This window comes from Corylus avellana, chromosome ca1 (genome assembly GCF_901000735.1).
Source record: "Corylus avellana chromosome ca1, CavTom2PMs-1.0".
Classification (NCBI taxonomy): Eukaryota; Viridiplantae; Streptophyta; class Magnoliopsida; order Fagales; family Betulaceae; genus Corylus; species Corylus avellana.
Window position 1 is genome coordinate 49,281,415 of NC_081541.1, and position 25,350 is coordinate 49,306,764.

The 25,350-nt window shown below is 35.2% G+C and overlaps 3 protein-coding genes across 7 annotated transcripts; 2 read left to right on the forward strand and 1 right to left on the reverse strand.

Annotated features, from left to right (window-relative positions):
• Nucleotides 1-1,530: 1,530 nt before the first annotated feature.
• On the forward strand, nt 1,531-5,763 carry LOC132180119 (uncharacterized). The gene is made up of 4 exons (XM_059592978.1): nt 1,531-2,226; nt 3,110-3,265; nt 3,387-4,058; nt 4,142-5,763. The coding sequence occupies exons 1-4, from the start codon at nt 1,894-1,896 to the stop codon at nt 5,210-5,212; spliced, it is 2,232 nt and encodes a 743-aa protein (XP_059448961.1). The 5' UTR covers nt 1,531-1,893; the 3' UTR covers nt 5,213-5,763.
• LOC132180133 (uncharacterized) lies at nt 4,727-14,764 on the reverse strand. Of its 4 annotated transcripts, none has more exons than XM_059592984.1 (11): nt 14,661-14,764; nt 14,368-14,509; nt 13,908-13,968; nt 13,253-13,385; nt 12,839-12,962; nt 12,553-12,609; nt 12,298-12,394; nt 10,754-10,961; nt 7,543-7,603; nt 6,901-6,990; nt 4,727-4,801 (listed from the first exon to the last, which is right to left on the reverse strand). In XM_059592984.1, exons 1-10 carry the CDS (start codon nt 14,759-14,761, stop codon nt 6,925-6,927), a joined length of 1,050 nt encoding a protein of 349 aa, XP_059448967.1. In that variant the 5' UTR covers nt 14,762-14,764; the 3' UTR covers nt 4,727-4,801; nt 6,901-6,924. The 4 variants fall into 4 exon arrangements, with proteins under 4 accessions (XP_059448967.1, XP_059448966.1, XP_059448964.1 ...); XM_059592983.1 differs by lacking the exon at nt 4,727-4,801 and adding an exon at nt 5,992-6,409; XM_059592981.1 differs by lacking the exon at nt 4,727-4,801 and adding an exon at nt 5,992-6,480.
• A 4,803-nt stretch (nt 14,765-19,567) lies between these two features.
• On the forward strand, nt 19,568-23,743 carry LOC132191695 (zinc finger protein GIS2-like). Of its 2 annotated transcripts, none has more exons than XM_059606790.1 (4): nt 19,568-19,760; nt 20,573-20,827; nt 21,694-21,786; nt 22,923-23,743. In XM_059606790.1, the coding sequence occupies exons 2-4, from the start codon at nt 20,703-20,705 to the stop codon at nt 23,476-23,478; spliced, it is 774 nt and encodes a 257-aa protein (XP_059462773.1). In that variant the 5' UTR covers nt 19,568-19,760; nt 20,573-20,702; the 3' UTR covers nt 23,479-23,743. The 2 variants fall into 2 exon arrangements, with proteins under 2 accessions (XP_059462773.1, XP_059462781.1); XM_059606798.1 differs by having other exon boundaries at nt 19,569-19,760; nt 20,640-20,827.
• The last annotated feature ends 1,607 nt before the right edge of the window (nt 23,744-25,350 follow it).

Sequence of the window (25,350 nt, forward strand, 5' to 3'; positions counted from 1 at the left end):
TGATTGATCATTATTAAATTTTGATCAAATTGTGATTTTAAGAGTTACGTCATTCTTGGAGGGACACAAAACGGACTTATAGAATTACTCATAATTTCTACATTATTCCATCCCTTTTCTCTTATTAGTTTGTTTTGGTGTAAAATGTTGTCAAAAAATGTTTTAAGTAGAAGACATTTTATTTTTTGGAAAAAATTGATTATTTTCCGCGGTTTGTTTGTAACTCTGAAAATTGTTCAAAAAAATATATTTTTTTAACGTTTAGTTCATATAAAAAATTACCAAATATGTCTTATATCTCTAATAGCTTATTTGGTTTGAGATTAACAAATAGGTCGTTGATCGATTAACCTATATTTTTTTTTCTTTTTTCCTTTTTGTAAGTTTCCAATCTTCAATGTTTTACCAAGGAAAATTAGAAAATGAGGAATGCTGCAAATTTTACATGAATTTAATATAAAATTAGCGAATTAGGGTTAAAGTGTCTGATGTGTTTAAGTAAATGAGTTTAGTTAGAGTTTATCTATATATATATATATATAGCATTAATATCATGTATTGGGTTCAAATCATGTTGGGATATATATATATATATATATATATATCCCAACATGATTTGAACCCAATACATGATATTAATGCTAGTAATTTTTGACACGACGAATATAGTACTCCTACTTCAAAATGAGATAGAAATAAGATTTTCCTTAATAATAGAAAATAAATTGAGCAAGAACGAGAAAAAGAACTTGGCAAGCAATAAATTTTTTTTTTTTTTGTTTTAAAATTCAGTCTAACAATCATTTCATTAATGAAAACATGCTTGAACAATACATTCAACTAATGTTCAAGCTATTTTCATCAATGAAATAATTGTTTGAAAGAAAAAAAAAAAAAAAAAAATTAACGTCTTCCCACGTCTCTTTTTTTCCGTCTTTGCCCAACTTATTTTCTATTATTAACGATTAATCTCATTTTCTCTAGAAAATTCTTCTTTTGAGTTCCGTTAGAAGAATCTTTCAAAATTCAAATAAAAAACTCTTGCAATAATATAATATTGATAATACTCCAATTTTTTTTTTTTTGTTAATATATTAATTCACTATTTACTCTAAAAAATTAAATTAATAAATAATAGTATATTTATTTAAATTAATATTTTAACACTTCTATCAAAGTCCCCTCCAACTTATAAAAAATATTTCAATTAAAATACGGAATAAACTGTAAAATCAATTTTCGAAGTCATGATCTTAATTTTGATATATATTAAATTAACATTAATCTTAAAAATTAATCAATTTAATTTAATTATTTAAAGTAATATTTTAAGATAATGTGTAATTTTCAGTTTTATCCGTAGATTTATTTTTACCTGTTTTTAAGGGTATTCAAGAAAATCCACAACTGATAGAGAGAGTCAGAGAGAGAGAGATGAGGCATGCTACCGGGTTGACAACTTGGCATTGAATAAAATAGAATAACAACAACACGTGTGCTAAACCACTTTGCAACTGATTGTGGAAATAGAGACGTTAGTTCTGAGGAAATTCTACTGCCGGGTTCGATTTGTCTCTCATTTTCCAAAAATATATGTTTATTTGTTAGTAGTTTCTCCGAATTCATTCTCTCCTTGAATCTCCCATCAACTTTCAAAGTCCATTTGTCACTATCTACACTGAATCTTCTTTCCCTTCCGAATCCCAACCTTTTAGTTTCACTGTTCATTTCCTGTTTTCAAACTGCTTCAAAAATTCTGTTAATTTATTATTCAGTACTGAATCTTCGATGCCCATTTCATTAAAGATCTCAACTTTATTTCAAAATCTTCAATACCCAGTTCCTCAAATTTCTTAAATTTCATTCTCTGCCACCCCATCTGGAAATCTGCAAATGGGAGTGAAGCTGATACGGTGGCCGTCGTGGCCACCACTGTCGTCGAAGAAATTCGAAGCAATAATTGTTGTCCGCCGGCTTGAAGGATTAAGTTTAGCTCAAGATATGGGAGAGAAGTCACTGATGATGTGTGAGATCAAGTGGAAAGGTCAGAAGGTAGCTTTGAGGTCACTGAGGCGACATGGGAAGAGACATCTCACCAAAGAAGTGGGCGTTGGAGATGGTGGGGTTGTGGAATGGAACGAAACGTTTCGGAGTGTGTGTAATTTCTCGGCCGAGAAGGAGGGTGTGTTTAGTCCATGGGAGGTTTCATTTACAGTGCTTCTCTCTGTGAGTTTGTTATTTTTTTTTCTTGCTTACGATTTTTCTTTTAATTCTTTGTGTTTGGATGATTTTGGGATTAATTCATAATATTGGTTTTTTTAGAGGGATTTGACTTTTGATGCTACAGAAATTTTGGATTTTTTTTTTTTGGTTGCAAATTCTCTTGTTATTTCTTGTTTATTCACCCTAAACAGAAATTTCTTTGTTTTGGATTGTTGTAAATGGTGGATTATAGGTTTTTGTGATCGTAGATTTATTTTATGGTATTTTTAGTTTGTGGATTATAACCTATTCTTGGTTATTATATTGGAGATATTGTGGATGATTGGTTTGCTCAGTGTAGATTCATTAGTTTCCGTAAGAATATGCTCATGTGTGATTTTGGTGCTGCCTTTATTGTTGATCCTTTTTGAATTAAAATTCAAAATGTCCTTTATGGTTTCTGAATCTACCAATGCTGAAATCTTTGTTGTCACGGCTTTACAACTTGGTTCAAAGATGCCACTTTGACACTTTTAGATGTTTGGCTGGCACGCATATAGGGATGAATGATGCTGGCATACTCTCCTCTACAGAATTTGGTCAATTTTGTTGCTTTAGACTTTTCAATATTTGAGTAAAGGTGCTAATAAACTTGGACATGCTTTATTTATTTATTATTATTATTTTTTCTCACGAGAAAATCTAGTCGGTGTTGTGAAATGGTGTGTGGTGTGGAGCTTGCACTTTTTATCAGAATGTTGTAATTTGTCTCCACCAATTTAAGGGCCATGTCCAACGTTTTATATTGCTTCTGGAGGTTTGTGTTTAGTGTTGATTTGTGGGTTAATTGCTGATACTAAGATTTGGATTTATTTATTTGCATTTGGATTTGTTCTTTTGAATTTAGGGTATGAATGAAGGGTCCAAAAACAGGGTTACTGTTGCTGGAACTGCATCACTGAACTTAGCAGAATATGCTTCTACCGCTGACGGACAAGGGATTCGAATCAATTTTTCCATCAAAGTACCTGTTAGGATTACTGACTGTAGTCCCTCACTTTGTGTAAGTGCCTTATATAGTATTTTAGTAGGATTTTTATATGATTTCTCCTACCATTTATCTCTTTATGTGTGTTCGTGTTTTGGAAATTTGTTTATCTCATTTAAGTTTATTCATAATGCAGTTATCTCTCAATTTATTGGAATTAATAACTGTTCAAGAACCTTCAGAGGTAGTGCATAAATCAATAGTGTGCCTTGCACTGTCGCCCTGTTATTCGGAAGCTCACCCAACTGAGAAAAATGAGTTGTCTGCCCTTAAAGCTGGTCTAAAAAAAGTGAAATCCTTTGCAGATTATGTGTCGATTGGAAGAGCAAAGAAGGCAAGCCGTGAAGGAGAGAGCAGTGATGGCAGGTGCTCTGACAGAAGCGTGGATCTTGAATTCAATTATCCCTTTGACACAGATTCACTTGAAGGTGATGATATCGAGGGGCAATCAAAGGAGGATGATTCTAGCATTAGGCAACCGTTCAGTTATGAAACATTGGCCTCTGCAAACTGTGCCAAAGGATTATCATATTCCAATACAATAAACAATGGTCATGATGAATGTTGGATCTACTATAATAACTGTAAATTCTACAATATTGAGAATTTACATGCATCTCTCTCTGAGCAGATCCTGCAGCGAAATTTGAAGTTTAATATCCTTTCTTGGAAGAAAAGGAAACTAAGCTTCAAGTCTCCTAAACCCAAAGGGGAACCTCTTCTGAAGAAACATTACGGCGAAGAGGGTGGGGATGATATTGATTATGATCGTAGGCAGCTTAGCTCCTCTGATGAGTCTAGCCTTGGGGTATGTATCAAACATTTTCCTCGTTGATGTTCTTTTAAATAAAATATTTATTTTTCAACTAATGTCAATTTATTTTCTGGCAGCGGCACAGGGCTGAAGAAGGTTTCAACACTAGATTGTCAATATCTGAATTTGGGGATGACAAATTTGCTGTAGGTAGTTGGGAGTGTAAGGAAGTAACCAGCCGTGATGGACAATTGAAGCTCCAAACTCAAGTATTTTTTGCTTCAATTGATCAAAGGAACGAACGTGCTGCTGGAGAGAGTGCATGTACAGCTCTGGTTGCAGTTATTGCTAATTGGTTGCATTCCAACCAAGATGAGATGCCCACCAAGTCTGAATTTGACAAGCTGATTAGAGATGGATCATTAGAATGGAGAAATCTTTGCAAGAACGATGTCTACATAGAACAATTCCCTGACAAACACTTTGATCTCGAGACTATTCTCCAAGCTAAAATTTGTCCTGTTTCTGTTGATCCAGAAAAATCCTTTGTTGGATTCTTTCATCCAGAAGGATTGGAAGAGGGTGGTTTTGACTTTCTTCATGGTGCCATGTCCTTTGACAGCATATGGGATGAGATCAGCCTTTCTGCATCAGACTGCCCAAGCAATGGTGAGCCTTTTGTCTACATTGTATGTTGGAATGATCACTTCTTTATCCTGAAGGTCGAGGAGAATGCTTACTATATCATCGACACTTTGGGGGAGAGACTCTATGAAGGATGCAACCAGGCATATGTCCTGAAATTTGATAAAGACACAATAATTACAAAATTATTGAATGAGGGTCAAGCATCAGATGAAAAGCCTGCCAATGCCAGTGATAAGATGCAACCTAAAAGCTACGAGAAAACCTCAGGTGAGGAGACTGTGGTAGTCCAGTCTAATGAGTCATCTGATGAAAACAGTGAGAGTGAAAATATTGTATGTAGAGGGAAGGAATCATGCAAGGAGTATATTAAGAGCTTGGCTGCAATTCCCATACGGGAATTAGAGGCTGATACCAAGAAGGGGCTGATGGCTTCTGCCTCTTTTCCTCACAGGCTACAAATTGAGTTCCATTATACCCGGTTCTTGCAGCCGATGGTTGAATCTCCAGTTGCAGAAACAACAATGGTTGATCCGCCAACAATAGCATTGGTAGTTGCATAGGTGACTGGGATAGAGCTCTATAAATTGCAGAAATTGTTATTATGCTAACCATGTATTTTGCCTGGTTTCTTGTGTTGTGTGTTTAGGCTAACGGTTTAAAAAAAGAAAAGTCCTCTCTTTTTATTCCCTTTTTGTTCTTTCTAGTGTTGCTTTCAGTTCTAATTGTAAAGCGAGGAAATGGAAGCATCTCTTTTTACGCTTTTTGGAGTTGTGGCTATTTTTTCTTGTAAATGACTTTTTATTCATATTGCTAATATTTCTATTTAATTAGTTACATTTCCTTGATTTTTTTAACTTTGACCCTATAGCCCTTATTCAATTCTTTCTTCGGTCAATAATCACATATCCATAGCTCTACCTATCCACGTTGGGGGGGCATGTTTGCCTTGTACAGGTTCAGAGAGTTTGCCCTTTAAAGGTGTAGATGCAAGATGTTACCATTCTTCAAAATCCAACATATTATATTTGTTGTTTATGAGTTGAATGTCAAACAAAAATTTATTTAAAGTATGGTTATGAATATGAAGATCTCAATTCCTTGACAGTGTAAATTATTTTAGTAGTTATCAATCAAGTAGGGCTAGGGTTGTAAACAAACTAAGCCATTATTAGTGATCAGGATTGGGTTTTGCACAAATAAGCTCGACTCGAACTCGGTTTATTTAATAAATAAGCCAAGTTTACTTATAAAAACATAAATAAATTGAGTTTGAACACTAAACTAGGCTGATTATTAAACGAGCCGAATTCCCAAAAACTCGGCTCGACTCAACTTTGGTAATGACCGCCAGATTTTGCGCAGAGATAGAGCACCAGCATAAACATATAATAGGAGTAAATATTATTTAAGATGCTACATGTTAATGAAGATCATGAAAATCTAAAATTAGATCATGGTGCTGCATGTTAAAGAAGCTCATGAGAACCCGATAGCATCTAGTTAAACATAAATTATGGGCCACCATTAGCAAGCTAACTGAAAAGGCTTGTGCATAGGAGCCTGGTAAGTCATCTGGGACCTTGTTAAATTGAATCAATCAAGTAAACTTTGCTGATGTTATCTTGTGTATAAAATTGCTGTCAACCTAACAAAATCCGCACTGAAAAATTAGCTCCATCATCATAACTGAAGTTACTGCAGGCATATGGGCATGGAGCTTCCTAGATCAACAGTTGCAATGCATGAATCCCAATTTTCTAGCACGAAGAAGTTAATTAACATGGAGGCACCATATCGAGCCCAAAAGACGACCATGAACACGCGATAGCTTCGAGTGTACGAAACCAAAATCATATATAAGAAAATATTTCATGTAGTTGTAAATCAACCAATACCATTCTAGTAAAAATTTTTTAAAGGCCCTTAAATGATGAAAACTGTTCATTGAAAGAATAAATAAATAATATAATCCCAGATTCCATGTTAGCATAGCTTATCCTATGAAGAAATGCTTCCTCCGATGAATGAGTAATGCTACTCTTCACACTTATTTATTACGCCCATTCCACACCAGCTGACAGGGAGTGTTTTAAGTGACTTCCCATGTCCGCCACTTTAAAAAAAAAAAAAAAAACAATAATAAAACTACTTAAAGCATGTTACATTAGCCAGTGTGAAATAAGTGTAATAAATGGACATTAGCTAGTTTGAAATAAACGTAATAAATTGGTGTAAAGAGTAGCATTACTCTCGGTGAATTTGCATATAGTAATCAACCACCTCCAGCTGGACAGAGCTGTGAAGCAAGCTCGACTACTCCCCACATGGGTGCATCATTCTGCAAGTAAACATAAGCTGAAATTAGTAGTATAATCAATATAGAGGACATGACTTCTTCTACAAAAGTCTCTCTCTCTCTCTCTCTCTCTCACGCACACCCACACCTCCCATTGTAGGTGGCACCATGGAAGTAATACCAAAATTTTGTGATAGTGCAGGGATTGTCCCCTGTAGCAAAAGCACTTTCTTAACTGACCCTCATTAAAGATTGTACTCGCACAATTTTATGTAATGAGAAATTCTCTTTAGTCTAGGCCCTGCATACGAAATGCTTCAAGAATCGGATGTTGCATGGCCAAGATAATTACCTAAGGACAAGGGTATTCTTAACAGCATAAATATTGCCAAATTCACAGATTCATCTAGATAGCTTCACTACATCTGTCATAAAATCCTTTATTGCTTAATTTAGCCAGATGAAATCATACCTAAGGTTGTAACAGCAGTCCAGGAGAAGATTATCTATATTAGCAAGACTATTATTCTTCAGGCACCCAAAGGAAGGAAATAGACAAACCAAAGACATTTTGTAACAAGGCATTCAACTCACCAGGTAAACAATATCAAAGGATTTTCTGTAGCCATCAAGAGAGTTCTCAATATTGTCGTTCCTGAGACAGCATTTCATAGGTTCAGTTACTGAATTAATTTATATAAAATTATAGTACTCCAGCATTAACTTTTAACCCAAGCAAGTGATAACAGAGTTAAATAATAAGCAAAGCAGATGCATAAGTAAAAGAAGCATCAATTTTACTATGAAAAACCAAAAACTAACTTGCTTATTTTCAGTAGTGTTTGATGCTTGATTACAATGGTACAATATAAACTTCACATAAAACATGTGATCGCTCTATTCTGCCTTTGAACATGACCACACAACACCACCTTCCATCTTACATTTTCCAGCAGAACCAAATCAATGATCCCTTTATTTCGGCTGCTCTTAGACTCCACATACTTATAGTCATTTTTATTCATGTTCTGACTTTCCAATCACTATGGGCTTCTATAGCATACTTGTTTCCTCTCTCTCTCTCTCTCTCTCTCTCTCTGTTTTCCCTGTTTGGGAAGGGGAGGGGGGGCGGAATTGGTTCTACAAAACCAAACCCAAAGGAAAAACGATTAATGCACCCACCTCAAAAGTATTTGTCAGTCTCAGTGCACCTTAAGCAGTCCCTCTTGGTAATCTAACCAAGCATCTATAATAAAACTCATCCAAACCAATCCCTCATGGTAATCCAACCTCCGTAACAAAGACATTGCTCCTCTGAGAATCGTTTGCCATTAATCAAAAGCAATCCCTCTTCCCCTTCTTACAAAAATAACATTTCATTTGTTAGCATTGCGAACCTCGACAGCCTGATGATTGCAAAGTACTCCTCTACAAACCTGACAAAGTGCTTTTTTGTCTTGCACGGACACAGTCACCAAGATCAACAAAAAATCATGTAATTTAATAAACCCTCTTTCAGCAATGTAGACAATTTCAGAATTAAAAATTAAAATCAACAACTTTGACAACAAGGGGTCCTCAGTCAATGACTCACAGTCTGGAAAAATAAAACAAGGCTTAAAATTAAGTGTAACTTGCAACTAAATTGTAATTACAACTTCAGAGAACATTAAAGGAACTTTTTTTTTTTTTTGATAAGTAAAGATATATAGATCAAAAGCACATAGGGGCACAATCCTAGTATATCGAAAGTATACAAGAGAGCAACTAAGAAGAAGAAAAAGAAGAAGAGAACATAAAAAGAAAATCATGGAAGCTGATCACTAGGGGCACTAGCCAACTAGCAGTCCAAGTGAAAAGGGTGTACAAGAAAAAATGAATAAGGTCCTCAACAGTAAGGAACTAAGACAGTAAGGAAAGCAATCCCCTATCTTTCCATATAGTTAAAGGCTGTTGGATTAGTTGCAACCTCTACTGATTACAACAGCAAGTATGCACTTCTGAGCACAATCTATTTTCCACCCAGGTTGCTACCATTAGAACAAGGACATCAAAATTGCTGCCTTTACTTTGTTTCTTTCAGATTTCCTTTATATTGGTATGGTGGGACTGCATCCGTGCCTTGGCCATCATGAATTAAGCAGCAATATGTATGGACCTTCCTAAAAATTGATTCAATGATGGGATCCAATGCTGAAACCAACTCTTACCCTTTTATAATTAGATCTTCTAACAAAGAATTGCAAGAAGTTGATTAGAATGGTTACACCCATTGCTGGAGTCCAAAGACAATGTGAGCAATCCCTAGTTCATTCTATGTTCCCAGTTTCTTGGATTCCCATCATTTTACAAAGTAGTTAAATTACATTGCCACTCCAGTTTGATCAGTATGATACTGAACCTAGGCTCTGCTGGTTCACTCATGCCTCATCAACAGATAACGTAGATTTTAGTGCTCTTTTTTGAAACCACAAGCGACCAAAGTAGTTTGTTATTCTTATTCTTAAAATGGGTGAGCACTTCCTTTTTTTAAGTGATGGTTTACATAATTATATACATAGCAAAAATTTGGTTCACACACACACCCACACACAAAACCCACCACCCAAAAGATTCAGCAAAAGGGCTAGTAATATTAGAAGATTTGTGTCTTACTAGTGAACACTCATGTCCACCTTTGTCCAACAACACTTATTTGGATGCCTATTGAAGAATTCAGCTTCATTCACCCAAGATGTTCAGAACTTGAGTGTTTGGAATTCTTTGTCAAGAAACATATATAACACAGTATATATATACATGTATACATCTAATAATATAAGTCACGAAGGGAAGCATATATAATTGTTTCTCCATGTTTAGATTTTTAAGAGTTGCCTTGTCTTTGCTGAAACACAACATGCATGTCCATGTCCATGTCCACACATTGTAGTTAAAAGGAGAGTTTAAAACTAGAAGAGGAAAAGAAAAGATTCACAACAAGAAATAATGTGGTATTGTCCCATCCGATCTAATATAAAAAATCGAATCATGAATTGATCAAGAACATTTCTGAGCAAATAACTTGTTGAATATATTGCTATGCTAAAGCTGCTAAAACAAATAAGCCTAATAGGAAAAGAGCTCAAACATGAAAATAACAGTTCAGGAAAAAAAAAATTATAAGTAACTAAATTTCATTAAAAAACCAAAGGGTACACGTGAAGTATACAAGTTCATGAAAACTAGAAATATGAAAACAATCACAGGCAGCCATCAAATGGAAGAGAAAAAGTATTTCGAAACAAAACACGTAGTTTACGGAATTAGACACATTAGATGAAGTGCAAAAATATTTAAAAATGCATCTAGCATCTTTTACTAGGATTTGAGAATTGTACATGTTTGATTATTTTCTAAAAGTATGTGAAGGTACTATGGAAGTATTATCCACTCAATAAACTTCTATAGACTATAACTATGAGCAAGTGATGTTAGTCTAAATAAATTTTAACTCAAACTTGTTGTAAATCTTGGAAAATATATTTTCCAATTACAACAAAGGAAAATGATAGCAGCTCACAAGCATCTCCACATTCTGTGGATTCACTGGAGAAGATGCATATAAAGGTGAACATGACTAACTATTGTGAAACGTCATAGAAGCAAGTTTATTCAAAACCAATGAACTTTACAATGAATTTAGACAGAACAAAAGACCTATGTTTTTTAAAAGATGCTTTAAAAAGTGAAGGTAACTTTACAATCTATCCAAGTGACAAAATATATATAAATTGCTGGGGTTGAGGAAGTTTTACAAACTTACAGAAAACCCACAGATATTCGAGTCTCGTAGTTCAAACCATCAGACATTCCCAAGTCCCCAATGTGATCACCAAGAAGCAGCACATTGGTCCTCTTCTTCACTAAGGCACTGCTGTCAGTTGGCCCATCGATATCACCCAATTGATCATGCAAAGGAGCAGCCATATCAAGAGCATGCTCATTTTTATTAAGGCTATGAATTGTCTTCCCTGTAAAAAGTTCCCAAGCAAAATAAAAACAGATATTACATGCAAAACCATACACAAATCAAACAGAATGAATGTATAACTCCCTTCGTCTCAAAATAGACAATGTGTTGTCCTTCTCGGGTTGTTCCAAAATAGATGAAAATTTCCCAAAAAAAACCATCCATTTAACTTTCCATGTTATCCTTAAATTTGAACCCACAATTTTTCAAATTTGAACTCACTTTCTTTTTCTTCTTCTTTTTTTTTTTCTATTCAAAAAGGGCAAGAGGGGGGTGACCAACTATGGCTACTCTACGTGGGTATTACCATGGTAGCACCTACATGCTCAGAATTGCTCAGGAAGGGTCTAGACGATGGGAACCGCATGCATTCTCTCAAGACCAATTGAGCCATAGCTTAACCCAGCCCCACCAAAACATCAGTGAATTCCCAAGGTGGATAATACTAATTAGGCTTGTGTCAGTGATTTTCCATTGCAGAAATTCAAACTCATGTCCTAGTACGTGGATGTTATCATGGTAGCACTTACATGCTGAGAATTGCTCAGGAGAGGTCTAGACGGTGGGAACCACATACACTCCCTCAAGACTAATTGAGCCATAGCTTAACCCAACCTCACCAGGACATTAGTGGATTCTCAAGGCAGATAATACTAATTAGGCTTTTGTAAGTGATTCTCCATTGCAGAGATTCAAACTCATGTCCTAGTACATACCTGGACCTCATGGGGATTTGCTTGAGATCATTGAACAAATTTGAACTCTGCACACGTGTGATCCCATCTTTCTTAGCTCATCTAAAAACATTTTAGGAAGGGTGTTTGTTTCATTAAAATGCATTCCATTTGTAAACTTTCATCTATTTGTGTAAAGATTTATCAAACAAAGAATATATATAACCAAAGTACTAACACAGGTATGAAATGATTAAATACAGCCGTCCTACTTTTGTTACAAAATAGGCACAACTCCAGGATTATTCAATTAATTCCAGAAGAACTTCATTGGACTGAATGTAAACTTCACAAACAAAATAATAACGTCAATTTTTCCCTATATGACACTTTCTTGAGTGTTAGATTTGTCAAATAGACAAATTTGCCTCAAAAGAACTCATTTCTGGTACTGCATAAAAGAGTTGGTAAATACCACAAGATGCAAGCCAATTATACTACACTAGCACAACTCCATGGACAGAAAGCAACCTAATCAGGCTATTACAGATCCTGTTGGAAATTTGGGAGGTGCAAATTTATGTAGAATTATAGAAAAACGTGATTATGCTGAGATCAACCTCATTACTGCCCCCTTTTAGGGCAAGAAGAATCAAATGATACCTTTAAAAGAGACAAGGCAACCGTCACTGTCAAATACCATTTGGTTTGAGACAACCTTAACATTTTTAAAAGATCTGTGAAGTTTCTGCCTCAGGACCTAGCACAGTGAAAAGAAAGCCACGGACAGATAAAATGGGTGAAAACCATACCTAAAATTAATGAATATATATATATATATATATATATATATATATATATATATATATATATATATCTGGAATATGACCACTCCAAAACATTTTTTGTTAAACTAACCTCCTCTATGATATCAGCAAGCCCTGCAGAAAATATAAGAACTGGAATGTCTCTTTCCTGAAAATTATCAAAAGAGAATAAAATATTAAAGGTAAGGTGGACTGTGTCAGATAACCAATAGCAACAAAATGCGATTAGCTACACCAACTAGGACAACCCAAAATCACAAGATAAAATTCCTCATTGGATTGCTAAAGGTAAGGTATATTTTGTCCCACAATCATGCATGTTCCAAAGTGTTGCTAAAGAAAAAAGAAAAAAAAAATTATAATGAAATCAGACATGCCTCCAAAAACTTAAACAGTTCGACAACGCCCTCTCTAAAAGCAATTCTGGCATTAGCAACGGATTGCTTTATCGCATCATATGTAAGGCCTCCCTCAATAAGAAGTGTATGAGTTTTTCCCCACCTGTACCAATGAAACAAACAGTTTTATTCATAGTCCATTTAACCCACATAACGGGCATTCCAAGGAACACAAATTAGTAATTCATTTATCTCATTTAGATGCTTATAAGCTATTGTACCAATGAAACAAACAGTTTTATTCATAGGCCATTTAACCCACATAACGGACATTCCAAGGAACACAAATTAGTAATTCATTTATCTCATTTAGATGCTTATAAGCTACAATAGCGCCTATGTTGAAGCGTATGAGAGTCACATGGAGGCAGCACAATTGCTGAATTCACATACCACTCCTCCATGAGCCTCGTCTTCTCTTCGATTGGAATTGTTGCAGAGAACTCCAACGGATGATAGTATTCATATAATTGCTGCCTCTTGGCATCATATTCCGGATTCCCCTGTTGCAAAAGGCCATGACTGCCTACACATGTTATTAAGAAAATTGAAAGCAAATCCTGTAAACAAAGTTGTAAGGAAGAAAATTGTAACATCCTTGCTCCAAGTGGTATGATATTGTCCGCTTTGGGCTAAGCCCGCACGGTTTTATTATTGGGTTTACCCCCAAAAGGCTTCATACAATTTAGAGAGAGTATATTCCATATAAATACATCTTTTCTATGCCCAGACAATGTGGGATGTCACAATCACCCCCTCTTAGGACCCAGCGTCCTCGTTGGCGACCCTCATGGGCTTGTACACGCTCCTCTCATTTCATGCTAGGCTATGGCTCTAATATCATATGTAACATCCCTACTCTAAGTGGTATGATATTGTCCACTTTGGGCCAAACCCGCACGGTTTTATTATTGGGTTTACCTTCAAAATGCCTCATACCATTTAGAGAGAGTATATTTCATATAAATACATCATTTTTTCCATGCCCAGGTAATGTGAGATGTCACAAAAATAATCAAAAAACAACGAAAATGTTGGAAAGACTTACTTTGCCCAGGTTGGCCGTCGATTGAATACCGTGTTAATGTGCGATCAAAATCTACAATTACCTGATATATATCGAAGATGTAAGAATACCTCACTGCGCTAAGGAGGTAAACAAGAATATCATTCCAAAATTTATTAATGCAAAATTGAATAATCTTTTTTTTTTTTCACTTCCAACAATTTTTTTTTTTTTTTTTTGTAAATGGAATTCATGAAATTTACAATTAAACATTAAATTTATAAATTCGTATTAGCTTAAGCTTTTGAGACATCTCATAATCGACATCATGGGACAAATTCCTTAGCAGGGTTAATATATAATACAACTAATACACAGTTATAATGTAATCGCTAATAGATTCTCGAATAAAAATCGAGGAGTCTTTCGTCTGAATTATTAATCCAACAATATTTTAGAGGAAATGCAAAGAACAGAAAGAAGAAAAAATGCATGAAAAAACCTGGAGTTTTTTGGGACCCGCGCTTCGAATCGCAGCGATTTTCCGGTCCAGAAGCTCAGAGTCACCGATCACGACCTCACAAGCCTTGGAAGCATCATCTCCGTCCATTCCGATTTGGCTCCTACAACAGCGAAACCAAGCCCTACCCAGAAACCAAAAGGCAAAAAGGAAGCAACACGTACGTGAAACAATGAGCATGTGCGTAACGCGAGTATGAAGGAAATGCGGAGAGAAGCGAAGAGGGAAGGCAGGAAATGAAGGCGTGCATGTGTTGTAGGGCGGAGATCACTGACCTGGGAGTGAAGCGGGGCAGAAGAGAGGAGTGTTTCGGAGAGTAGGTGAAGCCGAGACGGGTGTTGATGATGATGCTGCTGCTTTGGAGCCGATAACTCATTTGTGTGTGGGACGGGAAGGCAAATAATTGGCCGAGAGTCGAAGCTTCTTTACACTGTGCTCGCATAACAAAAGGTATGACGTAAGCGAATATGGGTTCAAGTTTATTACTTATAATCGGGTGATTATTCATTTTTAAATAAGGATTATTAAGTTTTCTTAACAACTTTATTTTTTGCCGTGAAGGTTTATTTTTTTATCACATGAGGTACTTCAAGTATATATAAAGACGGATATGGTACTTTCATCTAACTTTCGTCCAAAATTTGACGAAAATTCAAGTAGGGGCCCCTAAAAATTAGATACATGTCCATATGCCTAATTAAAAATAAAAAAATAATAATAATTTTTAAAAAAAATTTAAAACATTCAAAAATTAAATTTAAGTAAATTTTTAAAAAAAAATTTGGAGCCACCCTTTTGGCTCCAAATAATTCATTAGAACCGTGCCTACGAGCAAAAGCTTGAACTTTATTTGACCCATGTGAAGACGGCGCTTTGCACCTAATTGATAATGTATCCTCAAAACTTTTAATTGTGACAATGTTTTTTTTCAAAGTATCAAGAATTGTTCATATGACAAAATTACCCTGAGTAAAATAAAAACAAAAATACTAAACTTATATATAGAAAAAACCTAAAACTAACAAAAACAAATATCCAACCAGTGGCCAAATTTAAAATAAAAACAAATTTTTTTTTACAAGAAAAAAATAAAAATTTTGATTTTTTTATAAAAATTTAAAATTTTCGTTTTTTTATTCTTGTTTTATAATTTTTTTTTTTAAATAAAAATTTCCATTTAAAAATAAATAAAAATTTTCGTTTAAAAATATATATATATATATATATATATATTTTTTTTTTTTTTTTGGGTTTTTAGAACAAATTTTTTAAAAAAAAAATCGTTTCTTTTATATAAAAATTTCCGTTTTAAAAAAAATTCATTTTTTTAAATATATTATTTTTAAATCTTTTTTTTTTTTTTTGGAATTTATAGAAGTATTTTTATCTTATTAAGAAGGGTTAAATATTATTTTTCAGTACTTGTGGTTTGCACCAAAATCAAATAGCCACCTAGATTTTCAAAAAATTATAAATGGTACTTGTGGTAAGCCAATAAACCTACTTGGTACCTTTGACAAGATTCCGTTAAGTTTTTTAACAGAACGCCACGTTACTCTTATACGTGGGCGCCACATGGCGTGGTACCTAGGTTTTTTGGTGCCACGCATATATATATATATATATTAAATCCAAAAAAAAAAACAATAAAAAAAAAAAAACAAACGTTGGGGTCGCCGGCCACCTCGTTTGGCCTGGGGGTGGTTCGGCCACCCCCAGATCGGCCGTGTAGGGATGGTCAAACCACCCTCAAGCCAAATGGGGTGGCTGGCCACCCCAAAGTTTTTTAAAAATAAAAAATAAAAAAATGACATGGCACCAAAAAATCCAGGTACCATGCCACGTGACGCACACGTGTAAGGATGATGTGGCGTTCTATTAAAAAAACTTAACGGAATCTTGACAGGGGTACTAAGTGGATTTATTACCTTACCATAGGTACCATTTGCGATATTTTTTAAAACCTATGTGGCTATTTGATTTTGGTGCAAACGACATGTACTTGAATAGTATTTAACCCTATTAAGAAATCTATATGGACATTTTTATCTTTTTGCTAATCTTTGGGGATATTGACGATGCTTTGGTAATTTTAGAGGACACTGTAACAATTGAAAGTTTGACAATGATATTATCAATTATGTGGTAATTTAGGAACGATATGTAAACTTTACCCATTTGGGTTCCACATGCCTTGAACCATCTTATGGTGTCCCATAGGATCGTAGTACACCCATTTCATATAATATGAAGGTTTATTTTCCTAGTGGTCACGGGTTCAAACCCGCTTGCGATAGTAGTCTGCGAACCAGATGCTTCTAAGAAGGGGCTTTATCAACTTGCACTTTGGTGGGGCTGTGGTAACGGACTCGCCTTCATAGGCCGTAGCTATGGCTCAAACCGAACATTCTACAGCGGGTGAAAACCCCGATAGTCACGCCCAAGAGGAAAAAATTATGCTAGTCACCCCTTCCTGCCTTTTTAAAATTATAAATTAAAAAAAATAAATAAAAAATGAAGGTTTATTTTAATATACAGTTATGAGAGCGTCTTGGGTACTGAGGTTGCACAAAAAGTGGCACTTAAGCTAATCTTACTAGACTTAATTTTAGAAAAAAAAAAGAAAAAAAAAAAAACCTATTTCACCAGATTATACCAAGTTTAAGGAAATAAAAACTTCAAAAATTAATTTTTTTTTTTTTTTTTTAAAAAAAACAAATTAGAAGTGGTGGCTGCCAAGTGGGCGTTGGGGGTGGTTTGCGCGACCAACCCCACCTAGGGGGTGGCTGCGCAAGCCATCCTCCACCCATGGAGAGAGTTCCGGTGGAGAGAGAGAGTTTCGGCAAAGACAGAGATCCAGCCGAGAGAGAGAGGGGAGAGATCCAGACCACAGGGGGCGGCTTGTGGCCACCCCCCAGGCCACAAGGGGGTGGCTCGCAGCCACCCCCATGCCACAGGGAGCCATCGGCGAAGAGAGAGAGATTTGGTCGAGAGAGAAAGAGGGAAAAGATCCAAACCACAGGGGCGGCTCACGGCCACCCCCATGCCACAGGGCTAGGGGTGGCAAGCCATTTGCAAAACCTTTTTTTTTAAAATAAAAATAAAAATTAAATGATTAAACCTGATATAATCAGATGGTAGTGTGTTCATGTTGAGGTGGCAACTAATGAATGGTTTGCACAAAAAAGGACTTTTGTGCTACGGTTATTTCAAAAGAATAACTACAATAGTTCAACAATTTATGAATGTTCCGAATTTTTATAAAAAACCGTTAATAATTCGTCTTCTTAACGTTAATCGGTCTACCGGTTCCTTTATTTCATCTCTCATATCCTCTCAAACACTAATGTGTTGCAGTTTTTTTTGCTCATTTTTGGATTCGATCAATTTCTCATCATTTAAACCTGGCCTATGTGGTCCCAACGTTAGAGTAATTAAAGTAATAAATAATTGCTCAACCTAATCTCTAATTAATTGTTTAACCCTAACTCTTCAGTCTTTTTATTTTTAATAGTGATACTAATTTGGTGCACATCATTATCACAAAACTATATTTAAAACGAGAAAAAATACAAATAGGTCTCTCTCTTTTTCCATTTAAATAATCAGCTTTCAATAATCACATAACAATCCGTTACGGTTAACTATTAAACGATGTAAGGATTGTTGTTCCAATTATTTAAAAGGAAAAAATATAAAAAAGCCTCCAAAAGGGTTAAAGTAGTCCATCAAATTACAAAAGTGTGTCAAAAAGGCCACATCTTTTTTTATATTGCTATAATATCATTATTCTTTTAAAAACTAAAATAAAAAATTAATAAAATAAAAAAATAAACTAAATTATTTTTTAAACATAAAAGAAAAAAAAAGGGGGCGAATAAAACTACAAAATATATTGTTTTTTGGAATAAATAAAAAATTAGTTACTATAGTTGACTTAAATTACAAATCGCTCGTACGGTATAAAAAAATATTGATAAATACAAAATCAAATCATGTGGTTGGCATAAATTACAAATCGCTCAATGTCATATGAAAGTGAAATCAGAGGTTTCCTGTAGTCTAATTCCATAAAAACATTTGACAAATTTTGTTAAATGTCACATCAAAGCCAATAAAATAGTGACATGGGTCATTCTTAATAAAAAAAATTAATATATTAAGCTAAAAATTTAATTTTATGAGTTTTTCTTAAAAAAAAAAAAATCAGAAGAAAAAAGATAAAAAAAAAAAAAGGAAAGTCCACCACCTTGGGGGTGAGGCCACCTCCAGGAGCCAACCCTTTCATTTTTTATTTTTTATTTTATTTTTAAAAAAATTTTATTTTTTAGTTTTTTATTCTATTAATTTTTTATTTCAATTTTGAAAAGAATAAAGGTATTATAGAAATAGAATTTTTAAAAAATTGACATTTTTGAATTACGGGTGTCAAAAAAAAAAATGGGTACCAACTAGTAACCGGAAAACCAGTTTTGAAACCGATAACCGAGTACCCAGTTCCGGTTCCGGTTTTTGGCACCCGGTTATAATCGGGTATATATATCTATAATTTTTATTTTTTTAGGGCATTTTTAAACATTGGATTTTTATTTTTTAGGCCCAAAAAAAGCCCCCCAAAAAAAAGATTTTTTAGGATATTTTGGGATTTTTTAGGTTTTTTTTTTTTTTTTTTTTAACAATCACATCAAAGGCCAACTTATTGAGACAAAAATGCTAATTGTGTTTTTTTTAAAATGGGCAAAAAATTGTTAATTAAGCACAAGAATTAGACCCAATACCTCAAATAAGCCTAAAAATTAGGCTCAATGCCTAAAATAAGCCCAAAATGAACTTGTTTTAAAAAAACCTGTTACCCAGTCCGGATAACCGCGTACCAACCGGAACCGGCCGGTTATTGTATAACGGGTATCCGATTCGGGTTCCAGTTTTTCAAAATTAAAAAAAAAAAAAAATTAGGTACCTTAGTTCCGGTTTCCAGTTTTGGCCAATAACCGAAAACCGGGATCGAGTTAACACGCATAACTTTAATAATTTGATAGACCACTTTAATACACTTTAAATATCATTAGGCTTTTTAAAAAACGGGTATTACTTGAGGGATTTTTTTTTTTTTTTTAATATATAGTTTTCCAAAAAAACAAATAGTCCCTCAAAATTACTCCGACGACGTCGTTAGAAAGAAAAACGAAAAAAGAACACCCAAAACCCCAGTCCCCCAAACTCGGCCTCCGATCTGTTCGCTCACAAGTCACAACCACCTGTTTTGGAAACCCTAAGCTTCAAGCATCCGATAGCCGATCGTCCACCACACGAAATCTACCATCCTCGACGACGACGTCTTCTTCGTTTACCGAGGGATTGAGCTTCCTTTCCAGGTACCCATTTCATTTCTGGTTAAATTCTTTGTGTGTACTTGGTATTCGTGCTTCTGTTGTGTTTCGGAGAGAGTTTTAATCAGAAATTTGAATTTTGTGTGTATTTTTTTTTGTTTTAAATTGGTTCTTTTGTGTTTATGTGTGCGAGCTTTTGTTTTTTTTGTCCTTAGTTTGTTAGATTCATGAGTTTTATTTAGTATTCCTCTTGCTGTTATATATGGGTTTTGGCTGTTGTTCTTGCTAGGCTGCTGTGTGAGTGGAAATTAGGTTGTAATGTTGTGTTTCTCTGTGATGGTGATTGTGATTGTGAAAGTTTGGGCTTGTTTGTAATTATCCTTGGAAATTGTTTTATTTTTTTGAGTAGTTTTTAGTAAAGTTTGCCAATTTGTATAAATTTATGCCATTTATTTTTATGTTGAAGTAATTATAGACGGTTCGGGCCGATTTGGTCTCTGAACTTTAAACCTCTGCCATTTCTGGTTATTTGAACGGTCAGGTGCAGTCTGGATCTCAAAACTATGGCCACACCTACTGTTGAAAAGATTTCTCGCTTCTGTCAAATAAGGAATTTGTCCCAGTCTCGTCCTCTCTTTCTTTCTCTTTTCAATTGCTTTAGGCTACTATCTAAAGAAGTCCTTCTACTTTAGATGATTTCATGAGAAGTTGGGAGTTTGAATCGATTCGCTTGAATTTCTAATGATGGGTGTGGATGAGGGACTGGGTTATTGACATCTGGGTGCTGAGTACAGTGATACTAGTTGCTTGTTGAAAATAATTTGTTGTTTGCTGTTGGGGTGTTTTCTATTTTGAAGGAGAATGTAAGGGGTTTGGTTTGGACGAATGGATGTGATCTTGGGTGTGTGGTTGTTGTGTGGACAGGGAGGAGGCAGCAGCTGTTTGGTGTTGTGGTGGTGGTAGGTATTGTTAAGGATAATATTGAACATGAGTTCAGACAGCAGGAGCCGAAGCAGAAGCAGGAGCAGGAGCCCATTGGATCGTAAGATCCGTTCTGATCGCTTTTCTTATCGTGATGCACCTTACAGGAGAGATTCACGGCGGGGTTTCAGGTTTTCTGACTTTTGACCATTTATATATTATTTCTTGTCTACAATATGTGGGCTAGGGAAGAAAAAGTAAACTCTTATGCTTCACCAAAGACAGTGTATGAATATAATTATCATCCTATTTGTGTTGAGTAATGTTAAATTACCATTTTTTCCAAAAGCTTAAGTTAATAAAAAGAGGTAAATTTAATCATTTAATCAACACTTTAATACTCCCCATTACATGTGGGATCAAACTTCCTTTAATAAGTGAGGCCCAACACTTAGGAATATTTAACTGAAATGAGGGTGAATTGACTCAAGACCTTTGGCTTTGATATCATGTTAAATCACCAATTTTTTCAAAAGCTTAAGCTGATAGAAAGAGGTAAATTTAATCATTTAATCAACACTTTAACAAAGTAAGACTCTTACTACTTGAATTTGTTTTGGAAATCCTATATTATTTGTATTTTATAATTTTTCTTGTGGATGATTATGTGTTTTTGATTTATTTATTTTTTGAACTATTGTCTTGAAATACTGTAATTGTCAAAGAGCAGTGCCAATCTGATGAGGTTTCAGTTGCAGAACACACCCCCAACCCCGCCCCTCCCCCCCAAAAAAAAAAAAAAACTTGATGCTACATAAATAGAGATCTAGTATTAGATTTTGTATGTTATGTATACATTTGCTGAACTCCTAAAAACTGTATTTCATCTGCTTTTGGAATCTTTACAGATTGACAGCATATAAGTGACGTTTTGCATTTTCAATGCAGTTTCTGTGCATATTTTTATTAGATTATGCATATGGTTCTTCCCAGGAAGAACTTGTGTAGGACATTAACCCATTATTGTGGTGTTTTCTGTGTTTGGTTTTGTTTTCAGCCGAGACAATCTATGTAAGAATTGCAAACGTCCAGGTCATTATGCTAGAGAGTGCCCTAATGTGGCAATTTGCCACAATTGTGCCCTGCCTGGGTAAGTAAACTTATTCTGGCTCTGCATTCTCGGTGTTCATGCTGTTACATTACTCACGTTATAGTCCCACTTAGTTGTTCAACACTTTTTAGTATATATCATTCGAATAATATAGAGTAGTCAGTTTTTGTATTTTAGTCCATGCCTGTAAATCCTGGAATCTGTAAATTTAAGCCTCTCTTTTTGTCACTTCATCTAACACTACCACCTCCACTTAACCACCTTACTGCAGCTGCTGTTACAGATTCGGCTGCTATACCACCTTGCTACCCCTGCACTGCATTTGAGATACTGCCACCTCCAAAATTAGCTACTCCCTCACTACCTTTATCAGTTCACTATCTGATCCATCTCCACTGTTAAGCCAGTGTGGACGCATAAACCGCTTGCATCAATCAATTTGTGATGCAAGCATCTGTTGGCTTCATCAAAGCACCATTACTACTACTATTTTCACCACCCCCCATCACAATTTTGCCTCTGCTGTCCTGTCTCCACTCTGTTCTACTCCACTATCACCTCTGCCTCTGCCTTACTTTTGCATCTGCTCTCATCAGCTTCAGAAACAATGGAGGCGTTTTGGCCTAACGCCACTTTTCATCAATGGCATCCAACAGTACCACCTCTATTGTGTGCCTTACTGTTATTTTGACTGCACCACTCATCTCTCAAGAGAAAGAGGGATGGTCCTGGGCAATAACAAGGCTGCTGTGTATTAGAAAAACTGACATTCTTTTAGCTTTTGCTAGCATTTATAATAGCTGCAGCCATGGGATACCCAACCTCCACATTATTAAATTACCTTAAGCTCAGACCAATCTCTGTGCAAAATTATGTGAGATCCCCAAAGGATGAGAACAAAAAAATCTTCCAAGGTTTGGGTGTTCGAGAACTAGAGCTTGGACATCTTAAGACTTTCAGTATGTCTAGCAAAAGTAGAGCATGAGCTTATGAAGAATGTGGCAAGGGTGTATCTTACTTTGTTCATTTCACTCCAGTGATAATTATGTAGGTTTCATATAATGGGAATGTAATTTGTGTCCTCATCCAATAGTACTGATATTTCTTCTTTCTTTATTTTATTTTATTTTAAATGGGACCTTTCATTCAATACCGACATATTCCTGTCTTTCCAGGCACATTGCTTCAGAATGCACTACAAAGTCGCTTTGTTGGAACTGTCGAGAACCTGGCCACATGGCCAGCAGCTGTCCAAATGAGGGCATCTGTCATACCTGTGGTAAGGCTGGACATCGGGCTAGAGAGTGCTCGGCTCCCCAACTACCACCTGGGGACTTGAGGTTGTGCAACAACTGTTATAAGCAGGGCCATATTGCAGCTGACTGCACAAATGAAAAGGCATGCAACAATTGTAGGAAGACAGGCCACTTGGCACGTGATTGTCCAAATGATCCCATCTGCAACTTGTGCAATGTAGCTGGGCACGTAGCTAGACAGTGCCCAAAATCCAACATTCTTGGAGAGCGGGGTGGTGGTGGCGGCGGCGGCGGCGGCGGTGTTCGCAGTGGTGGTTACCGCGACATTGTATGCAGGAATTGCCAGCAGCTGGGTCATATGAGTAGGGATTGCATGGGCCCCTTGATGATATGTCACAACTGTGGTGGACGGGGACATCTGGCATATGAGTGCCCTTCTGGCAGGTTTATGGATCGCTATGCCAGGAGGTACTGATGATGGATGGCAGATCATTTTCTGGGAATCTCTTTTCTTAATTATGTTTTTACCTTAAGCACTAGTTGCTTAGTTTTTGGACAAAATTGAAGGTCGAGACTTAATAGATTATGAAGAGTGGATTTGAAACTTTATTTGGTAGGGTTGTGCTGATATTGATGTGGAGCTCCTATTTTTCCGCAAGAACTTATTTTGTATGATTGTGCTTGAGATCAGAATAGATTTAACTATTTATAAAAAGCTGTATGCCAATTATGTTGGATGATGTGATCATGTATAAACTCTTCTTGTAATGTCTTAGGTATTCTATCTTCCATGATTTAGAAGCTTGCAAGGTGGCTAAATATTTTACTTCTGTTGAAAAGGTTCCTGTTTTACTTTGGTTATACTTATACTGTTGACCCTTGGAATGTGCAATCTATGGTAATGAAACAGGAAATTGCACTCAGCTTGTGGAGTTAGAAAACTGCTTTTCCTCTTACCAGAAGCTGGTGGAGTTAGAATTTTACCAGGAGCTGCCCAACCATTTCTTGGTTTCTTTTTCTGATGACTGTGGCGTGGTTTCAAGGTATTCAATAAATATTTGAGTCTGGTTAATCAGGGTTCCTTATCAATAAAAAAGAAATAAAAAAAAAAACTAAACTAAAATAAAAAAAACTCGGGTTAATTACTTTTTTAGTAGTTCTCACTTTTTTTTTTTTTTTTTTTTTTTTTTCACCTATGTTACAAATCGTATAACAGATGATATATGACTTATGGGAACAGATCAACTTAATACTTTTATCACATTTTGTTAGCCCAAACTAACGGATTGTCGCGTGTCACCCCAAAAAAATGCCACATGTCCTAAAAAAATAAAAATAATTAAAAAACCAATTAAAAAAGATAAACCCTAAAAACAAAATTAAAAAAATTATGGTACCCCATTTTGGCCTTTGGGAGTGATTTCGGCCACCCGCCCCTAATAGCCAAAATGGGGTGTTCCGACCGCCCCATAATTTGCTTTCAGTTTTTTAAGGACGTGGCATTTTTTGTTTTTAAATAATTTTAATTTTAATTTTATTTTTAAGGACATGTGACATTTTTTTGGGGTGACATATGGCAGTATGTTAGTTTAACATAATGTGACGGAGGTACCAAGTTGGTCTTTTCCTATAACTCAAGAACCATCTGTAATACAATTTGTAACCTAGCTGAGAAAAAAAAAAAAAATTTATAAAAAGTAAGAACCTTGGTATTAAAAAGGTAATTAACCTGAGTTTTTTTTTTCTTTTTTTTTTAAATGTTTACACTTTACTCCCCAAAGTAATTTATGTTTAGACTTTACCCCTGTGGGCATTTTCAAACTTTTTGGCTGAAAAATGTCACGTGGCTTGGTTTCCGTCCAAAGTGACAGCCAAAATAAACGGATGAGCTTTTTTGTTAACGTCTAAAACTTTGGGACGGTCTTATGTCACTTTTTAAACATTGGGCGCCAAAACGCAAATGTGTTGATACTTCAAGAGTAAAATGTATTTTTCTCCAAAATTAAAAATGTATAATAAATTATGAGTTAATACGGTGTTGATAAAAAACAAACAACAAATTCTCAATACTCATCCTAAACACAAAGCCCACAACAAAAATTAGAAGTTTAAACTATAAAAAATTTAAAATGTATAATAAATTATGGGTTAATACAATATTGATAAAAACACAAACAAGAAATTTTCAACACTCATCATAAACACAGAAGATGCCTTATAATTTTCGCAACCCATGAAACCTCATCCTGAAATTTTTCACTGTTTGAACTGTTTTCACAATCATCGATTGCTCACAATAGCAAAATCGCTGCAGTGAAGATTAAGCACTGCTTTGAGTAGAACCAAG

Excerpts from the sequence above, each read along its gene's own strand:
- LOC132180119 (XM_059592978.1), top strand. The coding sequence starts at position 1,894 with ATGGGAGTGAAGCTGATACGGTGGCCGTCGTGGCCACCACTGTCGTCG. Across the intron at positions 3,266-3,386 it reads ACTGTAGTCCCTCACTTTGT|TTATCTCTCAATTTATTGGA; the intron begins GTAAGTGCCTTA and ends TTCATAATGCAG. Across the intron at positions 4,059-4,141 it reads CTGATGAGTCTAGCCTTGGG|CGGCACAGGGCTGAAGAAGG; the intron begins GTATGTATCAAA and ends ATTTTCTGGCAG.
- LOC132180133 (XM_059592984.1), bottom strand. The coding sequence starts at position 14,761 with ATGAGTTATCGGCTCCAAAGCAGCAGCATCATCATCAACACCCGTCTC. Across the intron at positions 13,386-13,907 it reads CGACGGCCAACCTGGGCAAA|GCAGTCATGGCCTTTTGCAA; the intron begins GTAAGTCTTTCC and ends TAACATGTGTAG. Across the intron at positions 12,963-13,252 it reads ACGAGGCTCATGGAGGAGTG|GTGGGGAAAAACTCATACAC; the intron begins GTATGTGAATTC and ends TCATTGGTACAG.
- LOC132191695 (XM_059606790.1), top strand. The coding sequence starts at position 20,703 with ATGAGTTCAGACAGCAGGAGCCGAAGCAGAAGCAGGAGCAGGAGCCCA. Across the intron at positions 20,828-21,693 it reads GATTCACGGCGGGGTTTCAG|CCGAGACAATCTATGTAAGA; the intron begins GTTTTCTGACTT and ends TTTTGTTTTCAG. Across the intron at positions 21,787-22,922 it reads CACAATTGTGCCCTGCCTGG|GCACATTGCTTCAGAATGCA; the intron begins GTAAGTAAACTT and ends CTGTCTTTCCAG.